The sequence below is a fragment of the Carassius gibelio genome, chromosome A9, assembly GCF_023724105.1.
Source record: "Carassius gibelio isolate Cgi1373 ecotype wild population from Czech Republic chromosome A9, carGib1.2-hapl.c, whole genome shotgun sequence".
NCBI lineage: Eukaryota > Metazoa > Chordata > Actinopteri > Cypriniformes > Cyprinidae > Carassius > Carassius gibelio.
In genome coordinates, this window is record NC_068379.1 from 29536965 (window position 1) to 29555492 (window position 18528).

General features: G+C 36.0%; 1 protein-coding gene across 1 annotated transcript in view; it reads right to left on the minus strand.

The window, feature by feature from the left end:
* Positions 1-1809: 1809 nt before the first annotated feature.
* LOC128020131 (ubiquitin-conjugating enzyme E2 E3) overlaps positions 1810-18528 on the minus strand; it is a 69720-nt gene continuing 53001 nt past the window's right edge. Inside the window, exons 4-6 of the mRNA XM_052606761.1 lie at positions 9152-9284; positions 5005-5152; positions 1810-2595 (exon numbers count right to left, since the gene is read on the minus strand). Coding sequence (XP_052462721.1) covers positions 2498-2595; positions 5005-5152; positions 9152-9284 — 379 coding nt within the window. The 3' untranslated portion in view covers positions 1810-2497. The remainder of the gene's footprint in view (positions 2596-5004; positions 5153-9151; positions 9285-18528) is intronic.

Genomic DNA, 18528 nt, shown 5'->3' on the forward strand with positions numbered 1-18528 from the left:
TGTTAGTTCATATTAACTGATGTAGTTTACTAATGCCAGCACTTTACTGTAAGGATTCACTGGTATTCCTAATATTAATATTTTAAAATATTAATATGTGGAAACTATGATTTATTTCCCCCCTGGATCCTTGTTGAACAGAAAGTTTTAAAAACAGTGATGTAAAAAAAAAAAAAAAATACATATGCATTTTTATTAAAAATGCATAAACTTTTTTTAGATATCAGTGGGAAAAGAAAAAACATCACATCATAAAATGGATGAGCAACTGACAATCGACAATAAATAAAGAAAATAATCAAGCCCTACACAACACCGGCTTGATCTCCATCATGCTCCCGGCTAAGTGTGATTAAGAAAGGTTCCACCAGGGGGCTGCAACGATTCAAGTTGGGTCAGACAGCAGTTTCACATACCCCTGGCCTCATGGGTGTAAATCTGACACTATCAACACAGGTCAGAATGAATCTCACTTCAACCACAGCGAGTCCAGACCACTGACCGATGTTCTTTTGGGAGTGACCCTAAAAAAATCCAGTCTCACTCTGACCATAGAAACATCCTGAAGGCAGAACCAATGTGAATGTGAGATGTACACAAGAGACCAAGTGACCCCTCATGGATGCCAAAAATGACATAACAGTGCTAATGAATGTAATACCCTTGTGTTTTGTGGAGTGAGTGAGTCCAAAATGACCCTAATCAACAGGAAGTTTTCTTTACCAGGCAGGTTTTAATGGACAGCTGCTCGCTGCTATCATTATGCTTCCAAGCCTTTTTCTCCTTTGTTGGCCATTTAAAAAGAGCTGCATATCCTGATGAAATGTTTTGCAAGCAACATGCAAGTATTTCATTATGTTACAGTAGATATTTTTTAAACGTCTATTTTTTTGTATGTTTTTCTAAACATTATTTTTATTTTTTTATTTTTTATTATTATTTTTTAAGCATGACCACAAATGAGAGCCCAACATACTTCCAGGTCATAGCCATATGTTATAAATAAATTTTACATATTTTAGAAAAATAATGAAGTCATTAAAAATACAAAACTTAAAGAGACAGAGGAAACAGAATTACAGAAAACAATGTTTTTTGTTAATGGAAATATATTTTTTTAATAATGCAATTACTTAAAAAAAAGCCAGATTAATAAATTATCAAAATAATCATTAGTTGCCAGCCAAACAACCAGGCTCAAAAATTAACCCCCAAAATTTACTCAACACAATAGAAAATACCTTATATTTATTAAAAAAAAAAAAAAAAAAAATGCTTATTTCATGTAACCCTTGCAAATTAAGCATATGTAGCTGTGGTTTTCAAAAGGGGTTAAAATAAATAATAGAAAATTAGAACCTAATTAATTCATAAATATTAGGGGGGGAAAAAGTAAAATGAGTAAAAATAAAGCTCTTTAAAAACATAACATTTGTTTAAAAAATAAAATAATCTAACATCTCTCAAGGTAATAAAAGCCTACTTACAATAACATTCAGAGGTTTGAAAGACTTCAGTATTTTTTTAATAAATTACTTGAAAACAGTTGCAGTTTATTTTTGTAGAAAACCATGATTGTTTTTTTTTTTTTTCAAGATTCTTTAATGAACACAAAGTTCATGAGAACTCTTCTTTAAAATCAAAATCTTTTGTAGCATTTTAAAAGTCTTTACTGTCACCTTTGACTCATTTATTGCATCCGTTCCTTGCTGTATAAAATGTTATATTTTTTTTAGCACAGTCCATCATCTGTGAGCTGATCGGATCTTAATGTAGGTGTAAAGAGTGCAGCAGACATGAGAAACAGTGGACAGTTTTCCTCGTTTATTGTGTTCGTGGGGATGTTACAGTGGTCGCTCATTTCAGCCGAGCTACAAAACGTTCAATGAGATCGCTTCATTACAAACTGACAAAGGTATAACAGATTCACAACAGCATGTACCACAGAACTGGAAATGAGTGTGGGTCTCATATAAATGACATTTCTAATAATCTACAGCTTGTTTTTTTTATCTTTTTTCATCATTTTCTTTGACTTCATACGGATAATGAATTAGGCTAAAATGCACCATAATATTTGGTTGACTTTAGGAACATTTTCCTTATTACATCACAAAATACATTTTTTGTTTTTTTAATATCCCAAAGAAGCAAGACTTGCAAGTAGGCTTTTAAACAGAACTAAATCTACAGCTACAAAATTCTACTCCGGCAGCCTTTACGGGTCCTGGCGGGTCCTGTCTGCGCTCCCAGTCCGTATCGGGTAAAAACACGGGGTAGAATCAGTATGACATATACACAGAAGTCCGTATTGTAAAGGCTATAAAGATTTGTTGCACGTTGTAAAGTTGCCTCTCCTGGATCTTTACACTCCTGCGGGTGATGGGAACTGGGGCGGCGCTGGAGAAGAGTGCAGGAAGGACGGGTGGACAAAGGGAAGCTGGGAAGAAAGGGGGCGGTGGATGGGAGGGAGGGAGAGCGAGCGAGCGGGCGCCGTCTATGTGGCGTATCTCTTGGTCCACTGTCGAGCTATCCTGTCATGCTCTGCTCTGTTGGTCAGGTACTGAGTAGCTATGCTTCCCACCAGAGGATCCGCTGAGAGACGAGGGGAAGGAGAGGGGAGAAAAAGAAGAACGGAAAGAAAAAAAGTGAGACATTCTTATACCCAGGAGTCAGCGAGAACACAGTCTTCTGAAAGACGCAGACAGGCGCTGGGAAGGACACACACAGAGAGAGAGAGAGGGCAGTGGGAAGCGAGACACCGTGGAGAGTAAATGAAAGAGCTGTGTGGGATTCTACAGACACATCTGTCATGTGCTGACTCAGCTGACACAACAATGTCAGAGATGTTTCGGAGACAAACACCGTGAAGGCTTTACAGGATTCCAAACTGCAGGCCTCCTCCGAAAGGTCTGCTTTTGCTTGCTCATGACAAAACCTTCACAACAATGAAGACCTAATGTGAACCTGACTAGAAATATGCAACATGAAGGCTCAAGTTCAGTCATCAGCTTCAACATCAGTCTATCTTTCGGTATTCAGTGAATTCATTTTAGAAAATGTATCGGCAGTGTTGATTTTAGCATTTATTCGTATTTTGATTTAGCCATTATTTTTAGATTTTCAGCTTCCACTTTGATTCTTTCAAGTTTTAATTTGAGGTTTGTTTGTTTTATGTAGCTTTATTTCATTTTTGTTGTAGTTTTAGTCATTTTGCTCCTTCAGTTTATACTTGTAATCAAGTTAGCTGCCATTGCAACATATCTATATTTCATTCTTTTGGAGTATTTTGATGAAAGTTTTCATCTAATATTTATATTTTATTTCATTTTTTCTATTAATGAAAATGATTTTAAGAGTTTCAGTTAAAATAAAAAAAAGGCTCAATACAGTACATGTTTTTGGGATGATTTCCCATGTTTTTGATTCATTAAATCATAATTACTTTCCTTTAATTTTAGGTTTAGACAACAGTAAACTCTGCTGGCATAACAGGTATCAAATTAAATCTATTTTTATGTTTCTATTTATATATATATTTCTATTTCCCCATGCATTTTCTAGAACTTTATTGTTCTGGTTATGCCTATTTGAGGCTTATAATGCCACGCCAGCTTCCTTGGCTATTTCCATACTAGTGAGTAACAGACTGAAATAGTATTAAAAAGTGATTTAAAAACCGTTATCAGGTTTTTAAACTTTGTATTAGATAAAAACTTGAAAATGGAAGCTGTTCGCGGAGCAATATAATTTTATAAAACAGCACAACTTAATTGTAAAAAAAAACTGTACGTAAAAATATATACTGGACTCTTTAAAAGCATATCAGAGGACCTTCTTTTAATATTAAGAACTTAATATCCTGGAATATCCCATTTATTATTTGACCCAACTGAATACTGCTAAAAGTTCTATGAAATCTCGAATTATTTTTCTATGTTTTCCCAGTCTGAGTTTCAGGAGTGTCCAAATCCGCTCCTGGAGACCCACCTTGCTGCAGACCTTGAACCCTACCCATAATTCAACACACCTGAACTGGCTAATCAAGGTCTTTGGAAATATCCAGGTAGGCGTGTTGGAGCTGAACTCTGGGTGTCTCTCCAGGAGCAGGATTGGACACCCATGCCTTAGGGCCTTCAGTCAAATAAATAAAGTGGTCATCATCTCACCAAATCAATTGGTTTTTATCTGGTGGGTGTAGTCTTTCAGATGTGTCATGGCTGAGACCTTCTAGTGAACCCGAGTTATGCAATCAAGCATTAGGTGCGGTACAGAATTAGATAGTGAACATTATAGAAGTTCTGTGATTACCGAATTGTAGATAAACAAGAAAATCATTATTATTATTTTCAAGTTTGCTAATTCCTTACTATGTCAGCAGCTTCTTTGGTACTACAAGTTGACTGTGACATAAAGAATGTAGTCTACAATGTTCATAGCTTGTCCTATTCTGCATTGAAGAACCAGACTTCACCCCAGGGATAGTTCACCCAAAATGACAATTATGTCATCATTCCCTCATACTCATGATATTCCAAACCTGTCTGGAATCTATGGAGCATAAAATATTATGTTTTTAAAGTCAGTTGGGTCCAAACAACAATGGAGCCCTTTTTTTTCATTGTATAAAAAACAACATTGGGTTATATTGTATTTGTAAGCACAAGATAAATTTGGGGAAAAATTTCAACCTAATTCATCCGTGTACATACAGGAATTTCACTAACAAATCATTTTTCACCAATAACTTTGTAATAAAATGCATGCTAAATTTATGAATAAATGTAGGGACTAATTTATGGAAGTTAACTTTCACTAAGTGAATGAGGTCCACTGAGTTTAACAGAAGAAAGTTCATTTTCAGAATGACATTAGGGTGAGTACATGGTGATACAATTCTCGTTTTTGGATGAACCATCACTTTAAAATGCACATCGAATTAATTTCTTCTGATTTTACTAATAAAGCTAGTCTTAGGACTTGGGCCTGAGTTGCTGTACTCACCTGGATTGCAGTCTGTCAGCAGAGAACAGATGGAAAGCAGGACCTTCGAGATGGTCAGAGCTGGGCTCCAGTTGTCCTTCAGGATGTCCAGGCAGATCACACCCTGACTGTTGATGTTGCAGTGATAGATCCTCGTACGGAACGTGACCTGCACAAGAGGAGGAAAGCAAAAGCATCACAAAACAAGTCTATCTAAAAATGGACGATGTTAGCTCACCAATCCAGAACCACGCTTTAATACTCTGGATGTGTTATAACAGGGCTTTTATTATAGACGGGGCTTTTGAGAGCTGGATCACTCTCATTAACAGCTCTCTCAGAAACCAGGGCTGAACTCTGAAAGCTATCGATCCAGTGAGAAGAGAAAGTCAAGCAAGCTTAACCTGACCCAGCTTCCCAACTGACGACTTATGGCCCCGGCTTACAGGACTGGCGGGACACCGCTGACTGCAGTGTTGTGGGAGGGCCGAATCTGCCAGGGACAGTCTGGGTCATGCATTAGTCTGCTCCATTAGCACATAAAGAGCGCTTCTTATTTGTTGACTACGTCTCACTCTGCCCCCTGCAGAAGCTACTAAGACACCCGTCACATGATGCAGCGTAAACAGAGACTAAAATAACCCTGCCTGGCTGGCACAATCCGGGTATTGTATGAACACGGTGGTCTTGGAGTTCAGAAACACAGCCATGACACGGACAACCTGTATGAGGCCTATGTAGAGAAAGTGAGAGGAAAAACCTATTGAGCTGCCTATATAGCATTTTAAGGCAACATAATGACACTAGCCATGCAAAGACTGTTCCTGAAGTTGGGAAGTTGTTCTTTAAGATGGCTTTTTTAGTCAAATGTAGGCGAACAATAATCAGAAATACATTGCACATCTGAAAAAAAAAATTATTATAGGATTTTTTTTATTTATCCTAAATTAATATAATAAACAGGCACTTAAAAAATAAATCTCACACACTATAAAATATAATATTTACTGTTTTGGCCATCCCTTTCTCAAGCATTCCTGAGCCACATTTACACAGAAATATTAATCCAAGAAGAGAGCAAGTTGAGAGGAATGTTGAATGTAAACAAATATTGAGAAATATTGAGAAATGTTCCTACTTTACCCAAAATAGTATGTGCTGTGTATTTCTGGGTGAGTCTTAAGTTTAAAGTTTTAAGGTGGCTAAATTTTTAAGGTGGCTAAAATGTTCAACTTTGCCCAGAATTTTGGAATTTTGCAACAAATTACAAATATTAATTCTAAATCAATTATATTTAATATTAATTTAAATGTATCATGTTTAACATAAAATGTGTTACTTGTAAATTTAATGCAAAAGAGACATACACTTAATAAGCATAAAATATGTAATATAAATATATTTTAATGCATAAAATATATTTACAATAATAAAAAAAAAAATGTTATTTTATTTCTATTTTTTGCTTTCACTTTTTTTTTTAAAGATTTGTAAACAGACAACAACATTTCCATAATGATCCACATTTACATGGATCTGCAAAAATGATAAAAACATTGTTTTGTGCATGACAGGCCAGTCGTTGGCGATGCCACCTTCTAAAGAAACACTACGGGAACATGTCATTTGCTTAAGCATGACTTCACCGTTTTTTCGTCAAAGTTTTGTTTTTGTCATTTACACAGATTATAACTATCGTTTTCAAAATCCCCAAAACACAGCTGTCGCATATCCACAAATATGTCATGTAAAGTAAAAACTCCCCAAGTTCAGAGATAGATTACTGCAAATTAACGGGTTGATAGTTGAACCTATTTGAATGTTAATCAAAACATAATCAGATCTTAATTAAACGATCATCCTTTTATTAAGGAATGTCATTATTAGCTTATCAACACTGAAGGCAGCCGCGTAGGGTTTTAGAGTTTCTAAACAGACAGAGACAGACAAAAAAACAGACACAAGAGACAAACTAAAACACAAATAGCTCTTTTTAAAGGCAGATAATGACCCAACCAAACTGATCTGTAAACAAGCCAATGCTTTAGAGCCTTTTACAGCTCGAGTTAATCAATACCTTTATTTCTTGATATACTTTTAGGATGAAATGCAAGTCTCTCTCTTTGCTCCCAAACACACACAGACAGACTTACTCACAAAAGCACAGATTAGCGGACCACAAACCAAGCTTCACCGCTTAGTGAGCAAGAGCGGGCAACAACTTCACAGAGCACCAACCCAAACACATGTAGGCGAGATCGGCACCCAAGTTTCCTCGCGTTTCATCTGGTGACAAAAGAATGAGGGGGTGCGGGCCACCAGCTCTGCCCACCATCCACCGCAGAGGATGAATCCTGTTTATAATTAGTGGATTAGAGCTTTGCAGTGGCTTGATCTGAACAAAGAGCCCCCTCCAGCCCATGAGCTTTATATAAACTTGTTTTATACAGATGCCACTGACAGTCGAGATGAAGGCCAGACTGAGGCAGAGAGCCACTCAGAGCGGGGCAAATTCCCAAACATGCTAACGAAGGAGATTTGGATGCTAATTAATCCGAAATGCCGTGGTTGACTCTTTCACCTTTATAACTGGAGCTGTAGTAAACCAGCTTCCCTAAACCACATCGCTGCCTGTCGGCATCTCACTTATTGCTTTGCACTGGACATAGCCAGTGCTCGGAAGGAGTACGTTTAGCCATCCAGCACACAAATTAGAAAAACACAATCGTTCAGCTTCACATTATCCTTGAGATATTTTACCAGAGGTCAATACCTGTTCTGAATGATCTCTTACAGAGTGTCCTTGGTAGAGCTAATACATCTTAATTAAAGGCCACTGCTCTATAGACTAATAATAGCAAACTGCACATCCACAGTCCACTTGTGAAAATGCTTCTATTGTGTATCTTATTATAACAGCTTATTAGCTTTTTCCATTACAAATCATATAAGCAGCAATAATTCCAGTGAAAAGCTGAATTGAAACACTCGTTCTCCACCTTGAACTTTAATGGAATAATAATAATTATAAAAGACTATTAAGATTAGTGAACAAGAAACAGTGCAGAATCTTAAATATTTTACATCATAACATTTTTTACATTGTTAAAAATTAGAACTTTTAAACCCACTGTGAGATGTATTGTAGTACTATGATTATTTGTCTCTTAAATACTTATAATCTTATTTTTAATTCAGCTAATTACAACACATGATCGTGTGATGTAAATAAAACAGATTAATGGAGTATGTTTTTAATGAAAATAGTATTTCAGTCTTTCTGCTTTAAAATTTCACATTTAATTCAATGTGTTATTTGTAATTATTTGTGAAATCTAATAGCAGTGTTTCAAAGCCAGCCTTGTTTTTTTCCAGTGCGGTTGGGAAAACCTTTTACCATCATGATATGATGATGATGTCATGACATATCATCATGATATGACATGATATTTACCAGCATATGAACACACAACAATAAACCCTTTAAATATTCAACAATGGCTGTAAACTTGTTTTTCCACCATGCTGATGTGTGATAAGGCTGTAGAATTCAAAACAATGGAATACATAGTAAATAAATGTACGAGGAACCACTTTACAATAACTTTCAAATTATATAACGCTTAAATGATCATCTGCTTTCATATGGCTTAGAAATGTCATGGGACTTTGATTCATGAGCTTTGGTTCCCAAGAACAGCATCAAATAGCTGAAACAGCTGTTTTAAGTTCTGCCCCACATTCAAGAACAGCTTTAATGTATTCAGTCTGAAATGCTTCCAAATACATTCCAGTGCATTTGAGTTTGCATTTAGATTGAGATCCTGTCGTGAAACATAATGAGCTGCCAATGCAGCTTCTAAAAACATGATGATGCTGCCTTCTGAGACACCTGCTTCTGACCAAGTTCTAAGGCATTCCTAAGCATTTCAGGTATCAATCACTTATAAAGTGCTATCTCAGTCAGGATTCTCCCTCAGAAGGCAGCAGCCTATGTAAGCAGTAGAAAGCATGACCATCCTGGTACACTTGCCTGCAATTTTCAAGACTTTGATTAGAGTTGTAAGCAATGCATGAAGGCAGATCAGCTGAAGCAGGACTAAGCATCCTCTGTTTTAACACCTCAAAAATAGTGAGTAGAAAGGGAAGATGGTTTTCCACACTGTACCTTTGGTGGCTTGAAGGGGTAATCGGAAGAGAAGGTGATATCCAGAAAGAAAACGCCTCCCTCATAGACTGAACCCGGAGGGCCCAGGATGGTGGATCTCCACTCATAGATATTGTCACCTTTGGGTCCCGCACTGAAAAACACACACATAAGACAAGGTGATTGAGCGTCTTACACCCAGACTACAACACTGGCCAATATCAGTCTATTTTCAGAATAGTGGCATTGGCCGATTAACAGAAGCATTGCAAACCAACATCCAAATGTATCACAAACAATTTCAAAACCAAATAAATACATTACTTTAGTAAATAAATAAATTATTTGATTTGGTTTGCTTTCAGCTTACTTTTCTGCACAAAATGTTTATGAATAAAATTAAAGAAATAATAATAAAATACAATCAGATTTTTATATTAATTGTTATTAATTCTGCACATCACAATGCATATAGTATACAGGACAAACGTGTTATTAACAGACTTCTCTTCCATGCATGACACCACCACACACTTTTTAAAGCAGCACTGATGTGGCATGAACATATTTACACATGATCACAATCACAGGACACAATGTAAAATTGACCATTCTTGCTCACAGACAAGAAAACGAGACATGACATAAAGGTTGACTTTGATGTGGCACTGAACAATATTAATCAAATTAAATTAAATGATATGATAGGCCTAATTAATAATAATAATAAAAAAAAAACAGGTAACAAAAACTTCTCATACAATTTTTATTGACAGGTCAGAACCTACAATACTGGTCAAAAATGTGTAATAATTAAGATTTATAATATTTTTGAAATAATAACTTTTCTATAATTTTCAAATGTAGTGTTTTACTGTAATGCAAAGCTAAATTTTCAGCAGCCATTACTCTAGTCTTTAGTATCACATGATACTTAAGAAATCATTCTAATATGTTTGCTATTTCAGACTGCAATAATATTTCACAATATTACGGTTTTACTTTTTTAATAAAATAAACACAGCCTTTGTATATATAATATAATTAATAGTAAATGTACACAATTATTCCAAACTTTTGATTGGTAGTACTAGTGTATGTTAGTAAAACAGAATCTTTACACTGAAAATGCATCTAAACTAAACTGAAATAGGATCTAAGTATGTAGTACCTAAAGAGCATGCGAAATATCTGCAACACAGGTTGAGTCAGAGAACAGATTGAGATAACGGGGACAAGCACACAAACATAGCTAATGGAGGAAAATAAGGGCAATGTAGGAAATCTAAAGGTCCACTCCTGTGATTCTGTGCTGGTGTAGAAGCGCGAGAGACCAGCTTCTAATGGAGGAGCCAGGTGAATGTAGCAGACGCAGCCGTAAGCAGGCACTTATCATCCACATCTATTGCTCAATTAACATGTGATGAAACACTCGTCTCTGCCAGCAAGTCACCAGCCTACACACTGGATATCCACTCGTGCTTTACAGCAATAGAGCACAACTGTCAAGCTCAAATTGGCATAAAGTGGAGGGCCAAGAATAGGCAGAATTACAGCAAAGCGGGAAGATAATAGAAGCGGACGGCGTGAAAAGTAACAGAAGAATTCATAGCTGCCACGTAGCTTACTTAATTCTTTTAGCCTGATAAATTATCCGGGACTATTGGACTGCCTCACGCACAGCAGCAAGGGTAAAAAAATGCTTTGAAAACAGTAAAGATCAATAAATGGCAGATTTAGCAAGAGCAACCTGCTACATAGATCATTTAATAGCACAGCGACACGCAGGGTAGTCTTTGGCCATTGCTTAACGCCATAAAATCAACACATGACATTTAGAGAGGCTTTAGCTCACGTCATAGTAAATCATATAACGGTAGCTTACAAGGAGAGGAATGAGAAAGAAATAGAAAAATATCTTTAATGCATCTGAACATAATTCTGACAGGGCTTTGGTAGGGTGTTTTAAGTAAAGCGAGGTACTCTGTCAGCACAGCAACTAAACTCATACAATAGGAAGTGTGCAACCTCATCTTAAGGATGTGAAAAACTACTTCATTTCATAATCGACTAGTCAACCAAATGTCTTCGAGAGACCCTGTTTAATCAGGCTGATTTCAAGTTCATCTAACCCCAAACAGATGCTGAAGGAATTGTTTTTGAAACTGTAATGATTTTAACATACTGTAAAATCAGCCATAAAAACCCAATCATAAAAAAACAAAGAAATATATACTAATATTAATATATTAATTAGTAAATTGTATATACCATAATATTAGGGGTAGGCAATATGCGCTACAAGATTAACCAGAAGAAATTTGTCAGCCAGGAAATATTTTGGACTATCGTCTCTATTGCTGTTACATGCTCATGTGTCGTTGCTGGTCATGAATGCGTACCGTTTGCATGTGTTTTAAAGCATTGCAGTTTAAAAACAAGTGATTTTAAGCTGTTGAAATGGAATAAGCAGCGAAAGAGAACTCATTTCGCTATACGTGCACGCTAGAGTGCGGAAGTATTGAACGTTATTTTTACCGCTTTATAGGTCTTGAATGGTTAAATTCTACATCAATAGCATTCTACACCATTTTCGGGTGAACTATCCCTTCAACTGAAAGCAAACACCTGAGAAAGAAAAAGTGTAATGGAACATTTAGCATTTCTTAATTGTTCTACTGGAGTTTTTGTCCTATTGCTTGTAATAATGATAATAAAAAAAACCTTGCTACATGTACTGCATTAAGCTAACTGAGACTTGTTAAAGCACTTGCATTGCTCTTTAGTTAATTTTGATTGCTTGTCCTAATTTGTAAGTCACTTTGGACAAAGGCTTATGCTAAATGACTTAATGTAAATAGTTTATAGTTTCTGCAGTCTTGATAACCAGAAGAGACTTCTTTTAAAAACATTTAAAGAGCCACACAGATGGGAAATCAAAAGTAACCTGTATTAAAGTGTATGATGTAGCTGCTTTTCTAATCTCGTTGAGTTGAAGGTGGGATTTTCAAAGCGTTTGGCCATAAAAGAGGGTTCATTATCATCTTTATTTGGACCAACAAGCATCTCCGAATCACAACCTGTAAGTATGATTATGAAGTTATGTGTTTTGTTTTCTCCCGAGCGTCTTATCAGTATGTCGCGCTAGCACTATATGTTAATGCTAACGCATTGTTTACCGTGAAGTTGTGTGCAGAACAACCAATCACAACTGACTATGTCAGTTGACCAATCAGAACACAGTATGCTACCGAAAGGTGGGGTTTAAGGAAACTGAATCTTTTGAACAGCTTCGCGCGAACCGTTTGGGGATCTCTGAGAACTGAGGTAATTTTAAAATGATATTTTGACAAAATGACAATTTTTTTTTTAACCTTGCATGGATTTAAACCTGTTGTACAGGTACAGGTTACTGGCTCTTTAAAAAAAACTACCAATGTTTTAAACAACATACAATTTTCTATTGTTGTTCAAATGGTGAATCAATTAAATGAAGCATTAAAACAAACTTCTTAATGCGTTATAAGGTATCAGTGGTCATTTTAAGACACTCTACAACACAGCCTCACACACAAGTGTAAAACCCATAAATGCTAATACATTTTGCATTTGGCTAATCTGCAATATGCAAATAGTCTGTCATGCATGACGAACCAAATCTTGTGTAAAGACTGCTGTTGCCGCATCTGTCAATTCACTTGCATGTGTTTACCTCTGATCATAACCTCTTCAATATGGTGGATGAACAGACGCATCACAGTAAAGAGCAGCCGCTACAAATGTGGCTCTATGTATTCCCATCCATGATAAAGTGTCTGCCTGCACTCTTGTTGCTGGACTTCGAAGATTTGAAGCAATTATGTTGACATTGAAGAGCCACTCATAAACAGATTTAGCAAACTCTTAACTAAAACATAACAGTGGCAAATGATTGAAAAAAGCCACTGTTAATAGCCGAACAAGTCCTCTAGACTAATGAATTCTTGGCAATCAAGTGGACAACTGCATTTGTTGAGACCAAGGCCGACACATGCTTCTCGGAAAAACACAATCACCTCCACATGGTTTCCAGCAAATACAAGAGATTCACACAAACACGGGATCAGATCTACTCAGAAATAATACAGAGTAAAATAAACTCAGAGGCTAACTTCATAATTCAGTAGAATATATGGTCAGTTCCATTTTAGCTAAAATATGCTAAATATGGTTAATGTTTAGTTATTATTGAGCATGACAACCGCATTGTGAAAAGTAATGGAATTGAACTTTAGTAAACCTGTGCTGCAATGAAAACACTTTCGTTTTCTGAAATAAACCAGTGTAAATGGGGGTAAAAACTTAAAATTAATTAAGCAACAAATATTGATAAATGATATATATTAAAAAATATAAGCTAAATAACCCGAAACAAGATTTTCAAAAAATATAAAAAGTAAACAAAGGCAATATATAAAATAAACTGAAGCTAACAATGACAAAAAAATGCAAGAGAATGCAAAAGCATAACTTTTTGTGTGTGTGTGTGTGTGTGTGTGTGTGTGTGTGTGTGTGTTCTCCATGTCCCCATAAAACTGCACCCAGACAAGAATTTTATACTTCTGACCTTTATATTATGTTTTTATTTTTATTTTATTCATTTTTTTAATGACCATGTCCGCTTCTGTACAATTTTAAAAAATTCCTCTGGAAATTTCCCACTTCAACAGATTTTCACTCTCATATTTTTGTAGTGGTTTTGGGGAAGCCTAAAGCAGGTATGGGGAGGACCGCCAACAATAACAACCACATTTATGATGCAATTACAACTGTGTCAATGTTATATAATCCAGAAAGTATGTTAGGGGTGAATTTCAGGCAGTAATCCACCTGAAAAACAGGGGTGACCTCAATAATCTAGCGGCTGGTAGGCAGCTCTGCCACCGCAGCGATGGGCTCTGGGCTTGGGGATTGTGTAATCCAGCACTCCCTTGAGGTGCACACACACTATAATCACCTCATATGTGTTTGCAGTTCGCCCACTTCCTGTTGCACACATTTCTCTCTACAGAGACTGCTTTAATGACCAAGCAACGACTTGTTATCCTTTAACGCTTCAGAGCAAACTCCAACCATTTAACAAAACAAGCTTCCATTCAGATTCTTACACGCTCTCTTGAAAGGAACAAGCCTTTATGATATTAAGCTACCGCTGTGTCTGGAGAATCGAAGCCTGCCGGCTCACCAATCTGTCTGCCTGTCTGTGAAGAGCTCCGGGTGTAACAGATTACACAGAAGATAGTGCTGAGAAAATAATTAAGTTAACCTAAGCTCAAACATATACAATTTATCAATCTCCATCTGTCATTTCAGATAACCCAGAAAGATGTCGAGGGCAAGCAAAGCACTGGAGAACGCATGGTAGTTTCATATGATATTGCATAAAAAATCTACCTGAGAAACCCATTATACATAGTGTTCCTGTGGCTCAAGTGGTAGAGCATTGCATTAGCAGCGCAAAGTTGTGGGTTCAATTCACTGCACTGTAAGTTGCTTTGGATAAAAGTGTCTGATAAATGCATAAATTAAATGTAATCTTTAATTTTTTATAATATATATATATATATATATATATATATATATATATATATATATATATACACATACACACACACACACACACACACACACACACACACAGTATATATAAATAATAGGGCTGTGAATCTTTGGCAAGGCAGCGATTTGATTCGATTACGATTCATAGGTTTTCGATTCGATTCAAGAACGATTTTTGCAAATTTAGAACGATTCAATTCGATTTGATTCACAATTAAATTCGATTCGATTCGATTATAACGATTCGATTCTGCATTCTTTAAGTGCATTCACGGGATTATTTAAATGATTCTACTAAATTCTTTAAATGCTTAGTCAGGGGGCAAATTACAGTAGCATTTATGGTTAGAGAACCATAGGTTAGTAAAAAAAAAAACTTTTGTCCATTGTTAAATGCTAGTTTAATGATGCGACATGGCATACGTAAAAATGTATGTAAGCCAAGTTTTTAAAAAAGAGCTTTAAGAGTATTATGTATAAGCTAACATTTTGTCACACCAGGGGCCTAGCCATAATTTCAGAAGTGACAGAAATGTCAAATACATTCATTTTATGTATGTAGCCTATATAATAATAATAATAATAATAATATATTTTTTTTTGTAACAAGGAATTATCTTTTTTTTAATTACTATTAATTAGCTGTAATAAATCAAACACTGCTGGACAATAATCAATCATTTGTAATCGATATTTTTTTTCTAATGGCAATTTTATGATTGTTTTATATACTAGGCTACATTTAATTAGCATTTATTAAAATTTTCTGCACAGAATAAGGTAGAAAATATACTTTATAGTTTCTTTACTATAATAAATGTCAATTAGCACTGCATCATTCATAAATTTTTTGTGGTTTTTTTTTAGTTTCATCAGTTCATTCTGCTTTTATTCAGTTTATTGCAGATATAGCCTGGCACGTCTATGAAAGCGAGATCGCTTCTTTTCAGTGTGAAAACATCTTCATCTCTATTTAACTTTTCCTCTCCATCAGCGAATAATTCTGAGAGAAAACGCGCCAGATGTCTGTTTGCTAATGAAACAAACGCTACTTTCATGCATCTGATTATTAGATAAATCTTGCGCTCTTATTTCAAGGTCGTTGTTAATGCTGTGGTTAATTTTAACAGTTTCCTACATATATTCGGTTCATCCGCATTGTTTAAACACATTTATCATTTCTTACCACTTACATTTCTTACCGTCGGTAAGATGCAGAGAGCCATTGACAAACTACAGAAAAGTAAAACGAAAATCGATTCATCGAGAAAACGAGTGAATCATTACACCCTTAATAAATAACACACACACACACACACACACACACACACACACACACACACACACACACACACATATATATATATATATATATATATATATACACAGGGCCCTATTTTAACGATCTGAAACGCAAGTGTCAAAGCGCAAAGCGCAAGTAACTTTGTGGGCGGGTCTCGGCGCTGTTGCTATTTTCCCGGCGGGATAAATGGCTCTTGCGCCCGGCGCAAATCTAAAATGGGTTGGTCTGAAGTAGCTTCATTATTCATAGGTGTGGTTTGGGCGTAACGTGAAATAAACCAATCAGAGCGTCATCCAACATTCCCTTTAAAAGCAGGTGCGCAAGTTCCATTATGGATTGCTATTATTATGGCGTATTTACCAGGCGCACGCCAGGAGCGGTTCACAGCCCAGGAGACTGATGTTCTTGTAAGAGCAGTGAAAGACAGAGAAGTTGTGTTGTATGGGGATGGGAGAAACCCACCCAAAATAGCGTCGGTTAAACAGGCGTGGGAGGAAATAGCCACAATTGTTTCATCGATTTTTTTTCCTGGTTCTTGACGGACAAATCAATTTGTCAGATGTCCTTATATACATATATGACCTCAAACAGGTCTGATCCTTAATTACTACAATTAGCCTGAATAATTTGTAAGCTAGATGTATGCCTATTTTTTCACATCTTCGTGGCACACCACAATGATTTCCGTCATCTCATGTGTTAATATTTTTTTAGTGTAACAATTTATGATTTGCAAAAATAACTGTTGCATCTGTGTAGATTACATGAGCAAAGTGTATGCGCGTTGTGCACGCTATACATTATGGTCAAGCATGCGCCCTTAAAATAGCATAATGAACAACGCGCAACGCGCCACTGACTTTAGACTAGGTTTTTTCTGGTCAGTGGCGCAATTGTTTAATGGAACAGCAAAATAGCACCAGGGATTGTTTGCGCCGGAACACGCCTCCTTTTTTGCGCTGAACCGCCCAGGGAGCGCAAGTTCATTCACTAGTTTAGCGACGTACTTCTGTGGAGGGAAAAGCGCGCTTTGCGCGGGTGCAAAATAGGAATGACACATGCGTCGGTGTACAAAGTCAATTGCGCTGGGTGCAAGATAGGGCCCACAGAGTTTTTTTTTTTTTTTTTTACAAAAATGTAAATAATTGCAAAAGGTTGTTCCATTCACACAGCATGTTTTTGAGTTTAAAAACACAAGACACAGGGTATGAAATAAGGCCTAGAGATGCATGTTAAGAAATTGAAACAGTAACATTAAAAGCACTGTGCAATGTCTAAACTGATTGCACTATATTTTATGCATAATCATTTTCTATTCTTAACCGTTTTATACTCATTTTAAACATCTTAAATCAATGTTTAAATAATTTTTGAAGTTTTTGTGATTATTTTTTATTAATATTATTATTTTATGTTAAGCAATCTGATTTACCATTGGTTATGAAATGTGCTATATAAATAAACTTGCCTTGCCTAAAAGATGTGTGTCTAGCTAAATTTGACATAGAATAACTATAGATACGGAGTGTGATGGAATGCAAAAATACGTTCTGTGCAAACAGCCCCTTATAGTCTTTTACCAATATACTACTGCTTTACAATATTTAAGTTATCTTTTTCTTTTTTTTATTACACTAGTCAAAACTTAATTATATTCAGAAAATACACAGATTTAGCATAACATAAAAGAATGTTGTAAACAGATCTGTTATGGAATAAGAACCAGTTCTTGCTTTCTAACTCTATCTCTGTACAGTTACAAGAAGAAGAAAAAAAAACACTACATAGGAATTTAATATTAAGCTTAAATATTTGAAAGTGTATTTGATGCAAAATGAGTGGTAAGAGTCAGAAACTGTATGAATGCACATCCTCCCAATCACCTGTCACAGTGCTATTATACAACAAAACCCATTTTAAGAGCTTACCGGAAATATATTTAAATGTGGGAACAGTGATATTAGCAATAATATGCAAATATGTAGGTAAATATGCAAACAGGGCTTGAACTCAAACTGTCCGCATCAGCACCACCGTCTAACATGTTGGTGCATTTGTAAACGGCTAAGCCACAGCACAAATCAATAAATCAATTTCACAGCAGCAACAAAGATCTTCTTCATAAGACGCATTGCTATTTGGAAACAGCCATTCAGATATATTCTCTCACACTTTATAGCAGGCCACAGTGGAATTATATCAGCAATTAAAACATTATTAATAAAACTACACTCGCTTTAAATGCTGTAATAAATCCCCTGTCACTCAACATTAAATTTCCCAGCCAACACACACAGAAATGTCAGATAATATTCAGCAGCGGAGTCAATGACCTGATGCTTATTTTGAAATTGGCCACAATTAATGCGTTAACCTCAGGGGCTGGGCTTTATACGGTCTCTTTCAGCGATCAACCCCCCGTTCCTCCTCTCCTGCTGGCATACACAACTATAATCAACTGCCTGCCAGTGTCCCATGCTGTTATTTATCTGACAAT